At 37.9% G+C, this 5,767-nt stretch overlaps 1 protein-coding gene across 1 annotated transcript; it reads right to left on the bottom strand.

The window, feature by feature from the left end:
* Positions 1 to 564: 564 nt before the first annotated feature.
* LOC122539274 (interleukin-8-like) lies at positions 565 to 4,129 on the bottom strand. The gene is made up of 4 exons (XM_043673975.1): positions 3,992 to 4,129; positions 3,347 to 3,482; positions 1,740 to 1,823; positions 565 to 1,291 (listed from the first exon to the last, which is right to left on the bottom strand). The coding sequence occupies exons 1-4, from the start codon at positions 4,053 to 4,055 to the stop codon at positions 1,264 to 1,266; spliced, it is 312 nt and encodes a 103-aa protein (XP_043529910.1). The 5' UTR covers positions 4,056 to 4,129; the 3' UTR covers positions 565 to 1,263.
* Between the last annotated feature and the right edge of the window lie 1,638 nt (positions 4,130 to 5,767).

Below are 5,767 nucleotides of genomic sequence, written 5' to 3'. Positions count from 1 at the left end.
AGGTGAAAAGGAGAGAGAGAGAGAGGGAGAGAGAGAGGGAGAGAGGGGGAGAGAGAGAGAGAGAGAGAGAGGGGATTTGTAACTCGGGTGCTTGTTGTTGTGGTTCTGTTCGCCGAGCTGGGAGAGAGGGAGGGAGAGAGAGGGAGAGAGAGAGAGAGGGAGAGAGAGAGAGAGAGGGGGAGAGAGACAGAGAGAGAGAGAGTTTGGTGCCCGAGACTGTTAATGCTACATACAAAGTCTTCAAACATTGAAAAGCCCTTTCAATTCAACTAAGCAAGTCGCAAATTACAGATACTATGTTCAAACCACAATATCTATTTCCAGTATTCTCCCACAATTTACTTGCAACAAAACTTGGAAAATGAATCCCTGACAATCCAAATAATCTGTAGAGGGTGGCAATCATTATTATGCAGTAAATTCATATTCTTGTTTTTCACCCAACTTCAAAATATTTTAATAATTGTTTATGATAAAGTCAATTTTTTAGAAAGTAAGACATTGCACATTTTAAACATTAAATAAATGAAATAATTTATTTCTTGATTAAATTAAAAACTCCAAGCAGTGTAATACATTCAAAAAATTTAAATTGATCAGGGAAAATCCAGTTTTGATAACATTAAGATTTATTCTCTGCACATAATAGATATAAGTAAAATAGTTTAATAGGAAATTGAGTGCTCATAAATATTGAAGTGTATAAATTAAAATGGTGGTTTGTAATTAATAATTGAGCTGCTCAGAATCACAATCCTGACAATAGATCACAGTGATAAATAAATTCCCTCTACATGACTGTGCCCTGCAACATCTTAATGTGACCACAAATGTGAAAGAATATGATAACCAAGGAATGTTGTAAACTTAATTTTCCACTGATAATAGTACAGTGCAACCTGAGAAACTGATGTAGTTCTGCCAAATGACAATCTACCATCAATTTGTCAATATAATTATTTATGCAACAAATGCTGCTATTTATCACATGGAAATCACATGTCCAAATAATTTACAGTCTACAAGATTCTGTCAATCAGATACAATGGTACAAAACAAACAGAAAAATCAGTTTCATTCTCAAGTGCAAAAATTGTTAAATAAATAAATACATAAATATTGAATGCTGACTTCACTCAGTTGTACAAACACTGGCTGTTGTGATCTTGGAAAATCTGAACAAGATGGTAAGCAAATATGAAGTCTTAAGTTCGACAGACTCCTTGGAATGGTATTTGTCAGCATTGTGAAGTGACGTTATCTTCATTGATCTTCAGTAGTCTTCTTGGAACTGTGGGATATATGAAAAATAATAAAACAATTGTAGTATAGCTTGTGGTCAATAAAGATCTGGTAGTTTTGAGGTCCTCTTGGTGGATATCTGGTCTTTAGGCATTAAAACACTGCCTAAATGCTGCAATCCCATGCCCCTGTCAGCAACTGCACTCAAGCAGTTAGGAGAGGCAGCGCAATAGTGTTTTTCCCTGAACTCCTACCCTTCCTATTAAATATCTTCCAATATGGATCCAAGAGCAAACTGTGGATCACTGAATTTTCCTTAATATCCTTTCTATCGTAAAATCTTGGATATTCTGATCTTTCTGCAAGGTGCAAGTGATGATTCAAAAGAGTTTGCACTATATGCCGTACACTAAGGACTTATTACTGCTCTAACTAGAACCACAGTGGAAAGGCTTTCCCCTGCCCATTCCTTGACCTATACAGGAGTAGAAACTTACCGACTCATTATTCTGTTAATAACTTTGTTCACCCAGGGGGATTTGGGATTCAGACAAACCCGATCACTGCTTTGAAGAGTGACACTAAAGGAGTGAAAGATACATACGTTTCAAATTGGCTGTCCACGATCAGAACATGGGTAAAACAAACATTCTCAATACAATGCTATTGAAATTCTTAATTCTATTTTAACATCTTCCTGGTTTGGGGATGGTGCGCACTTGACAGCAGACCCAATGTGAAATCCATGATCAATCTGTGATGTGAGATTGTGAATAACTGGAAAAATTGGCACCAACTCTGTAAGTCGGCATCTTGTTGGATCATAAAACCCTGGCTATACTTGTTTGGGTAACGGTGTTTTTTGGGAACATGGATTAAGCCGTTGATAATAAATTCTGTGCTATGGTTTGGACTTGAAACCAGTGACATCAGGATGGTTGTCATGTTGCAATACGGATCCTGTATCCTGGTTAAAGCAGGCACCTTCCAAACAGTGGAAGAACAAGCTCCATACCAGTGAATGACAGTGGCTGGGAGGAGCTGTGAATAAAAACATTGCTAATATATTTGGTGCCCACTTTGATTAGGTTTCAGAGAGTTAAGACATTGATGCTAAAACTATGAACTGTAGCTTGCGAAATAACATTGATCTACCTGTTCCCAAGCTTGCAAAAAAGCGTAAAATTAGTTTCAATGTCCTGAAAAGATAGATTATGGTACATTTTTATGCTTGTGTCCAGGAAACTGGTGGCAATGGATTCAGACGTTTCATTTTAAGTTACATTGCTCTCAAACCAATCAGTGGGGCTCCCAATAGTGCAGTTCTCTGAGCAAGGGTTAAAATCCATGCTCTGACAAATATCAGATGATCAATAAATGGCTATTGCCCATGGGGAAGAAAGCCAAGTGGAGTCTTTTTAGTGCTGAAAATGTGTTGCTGGAAAAGCGCAGCAGGTCAGGCAGCATCCAAGGAACAGGAGAATCGACGTTCCGGGCATAAGCCCTTCTTCAGGAATGAGGAGGGTGTGCCAAGCAGGCTAAGATAAAAGGTAGGGAGGAGGGACTTGGGGGAGGGGAGTTGGGAATGCGATAGGTGGAAGGAGGTTAAGGTGAGGGTGATAGGCCGGAGAGGGTGTGGGGGGCTGATAACTCTAAGCCAAAATAGGTAGGTGAGTTTTATTTACTCACCAGAAGGTTGCACCCTGGTTCCATGCTACTCAATTGCAAAGGTGGATAAGCTCAGCAACATGCCTAACATAATGTGAAATTGCTTAACATTTGAGTCTCCAAGTTCTCTGGGTTTCTTTAAGTAAATTGCATCGCTATGGGCAAATTGCATTCTGTTTGAGTCAAAAGGAAATTTTACAAGTGACCATTTCAAGTTATTTCTTTCCCAGTAATAAATAAAGTGAGGAGTTAAAACTCTAAATGTTAAAGACCCAGACACCTAAAAGAAGTGACAATCTTGTAGCATTTTAAGCGATGCTATTTTGTACTATTTGCATGTTGTTTCATCTATTTTGACTATATTTTATTAAAACAATAATTAAATGTAATTTCTAAAATAAGTAAGATTCATAAATATTCCATTGTAAACACTTACATAATCTCCACGTTTTCACAGTGGGGCCCACTCGGAATGATTTCAATATTCTCCATGAACTGTGGATGGATGAAGTTTGAAGATGTTTTGATACACTGACAGCGCAGGTTCATTCCTGTTCTTCCAATGGATGCAGCTACAAAATCAAAATATACAAAGGATTAGTTCTGAAAACAGAGTTGAATTTTCTTTTTCAGAGGTGTACCTTCTTATTTGTACTGAAATTTAATTTCTAACTTTCTGCTCTTGACAGTTAATTTAGAAAAGGTGTTCCATCACTCTAAGAGCTATGGTGATTCAAGAAGGCAACTCGCTGTCACATTCTTGAGGGACATGTAGAATGGCCAATATAGAATGGGCAATTAATGCTGGCTTAGCTAGTTAGATCCATATCCCAATGACATGAAAACATCCTTTTCATTATCACTTTCCATTGAACTTTCTCTAAAAAATTGAATTAAACATGCAGATCACTGTAAATTTCTACGTGCCTCCATTTCAATGTATCGTGGAAAATGCATGGATAATTACAATAGTAATTCCAAAACAAGAATTTCAGGGTAAATTTTGTTTGCGAGCGGATTCAAATTTAATTCTAGGTTCTGAATAAATAACATTCAATTCTAGAGCTTATTCATTTCTTACCTTGTGTGGCAGCCACATAAAGTACAAAGAGAGTAAGAGTGATGAGAGTAACCTTGCTGTTCATTGTGATTTCCTTGTACAATATACTTTATCTTCTTACTCTTGTATATTGTTGCAGTCTATGTCTGATCCACATTATTCAACATCTGTATTTATTGTCTAAATCCTGTGAGTCACAAATGAAAGTTGACGTAGGCTGGAGGGCATTTCCAGAAGGTTGTGGTTAAATGTGTTGCATTCATCATTAGCAAAACGTGTTGAAGATTATGTAACTAAAATAAGTCATGTGTAAAAAGGATCAGATTTCTTTTTCATCGCCTGTTCACTATTGAGAAAATGTTTTCTTGCTATAAAAATTCTTTAACCATTTCCAATGCAGAATGACCAATACTCCCTGAGCTTACTGAACATTTAAACATCAAAAAACAGCCAAGAGCTAACAGAAGCAAAAGGTTTGTGAAGAAGTCAGCCAGAAGGTCATTATTGAATAAGCAATGTTTCTACAAATTCCTTTGCTTGGATAATGAGTGAGATTGTGGAAACGTAACATTAGATTATTCAAATACTTAAACACAGTTGTACCCCGAGAGTGAATTCAGTCTGCAGCCATTTTCCATTGAGTTTTGTTTCAAGTTATCAACTGCCATCAGATATGCTACTAATTATTTAACCTGTCAGGAAATCTACTCATGATGTTCTGGGTTTACAAATGGAGTAAATATGATGAATGTTGCTGAAAAAGGAACATATTTTGTTGAAACGTTTTGTTTTGTACTCATCAGGACAATTTGCAAGATAACCAAGTAAAAAAAAAGCAACATTTACATTCATGATTTGGAGATGCCGGTGTTGGACTGGGGTGTAGAAAGTTAATGGACACAGCGTTACAGTTACAGGACATTGCCAAACAGGCAAGGTGACAAAACTACAACATTTATATTGATTTTCCCTTTATTGATATTCATGCAAATTATTCTGATACGTGCAAGATGGAAGCAGTCAATTAAAGGTGCCATTTTTCAGCAGTGCTCCTGTTCTGTATTATTAAAATGCTACTAACATATTAGGCAATTAGTTTGCTATAAGCGATACCGACCCCCTCCCAAAAAAAATCAGTTAATCAGAAAAAATGACAAGTAATGATAATTCAGAAACATTAAACGTCTGGGCTGAATTCTACTCCTGATTATCGAGTCTGCTGTCAGAGCCAAAATGGAAGCTAGCATTGATTATTTTTTTAGATTACTTTTTAGATTAGATTACGTTACAGTGTGGAAACAGGCCCTTCGGCCCAACAAGTCCACACCGACCCGCCGAAGCGCAACCCACCCATACCCCTAAGCAGTGCTAACCACTGTGCCACCGTGCCGCCCACAAACAATCAACGATCAACGATCAGTGGGAAAACATGAGCAGTGTTTTCCCACTGGCCACCATCCTAATCAGAGGGCTGGCAGCTTGGCAGCTTCAGTAATGCCACACTAGTCACTGCTCAAAGAGACGGTACCGCAATGTTACGTTACACTCAAGAAGTTGGAGTGAAGCAGCTGGCCTCAGTAATTGAGTGAGGTGTGGATGCATGGGAGCAGGGTTCATAGAGTCATAGAGATGTAGAGCACGGAAACAGACCCTTCGGTCCAATTTGTCCATGCTGACTAGATATCCTAAATTAATCTAGTCTCATTTGCCAGCACTTGGCCCCTATCCCTCTAAACTCTTCCTATTCACGTACCCATCCAGATGTCTTTAAATGCTGTAATTGTACAAGCTTCCATC

This window comes from Chiloscyllium plagiosum, chromosome 32, assembly GCF_004010195.1.
Source record: "Chiloscyllium plagiosum isolate BGI_BamShark_2017 chromosome 32, ASM401019v2, whole genome shotgun sequence".
In the NCBI taxonomy this organism is placed as follows: domain Eukaryota; kingdom Metazoa; phylum Chordata; class Chondrichthyes; order Orectolobiformes; family Hemiscylliidae; genus Chiloscyllium; species Chiloscyllium plagiosum.
The sequence above is the reverse complement of the archived record's forward strand: the minus strand, read 5'-3'. Positions and strand labels throughout refer to the sequence as shown.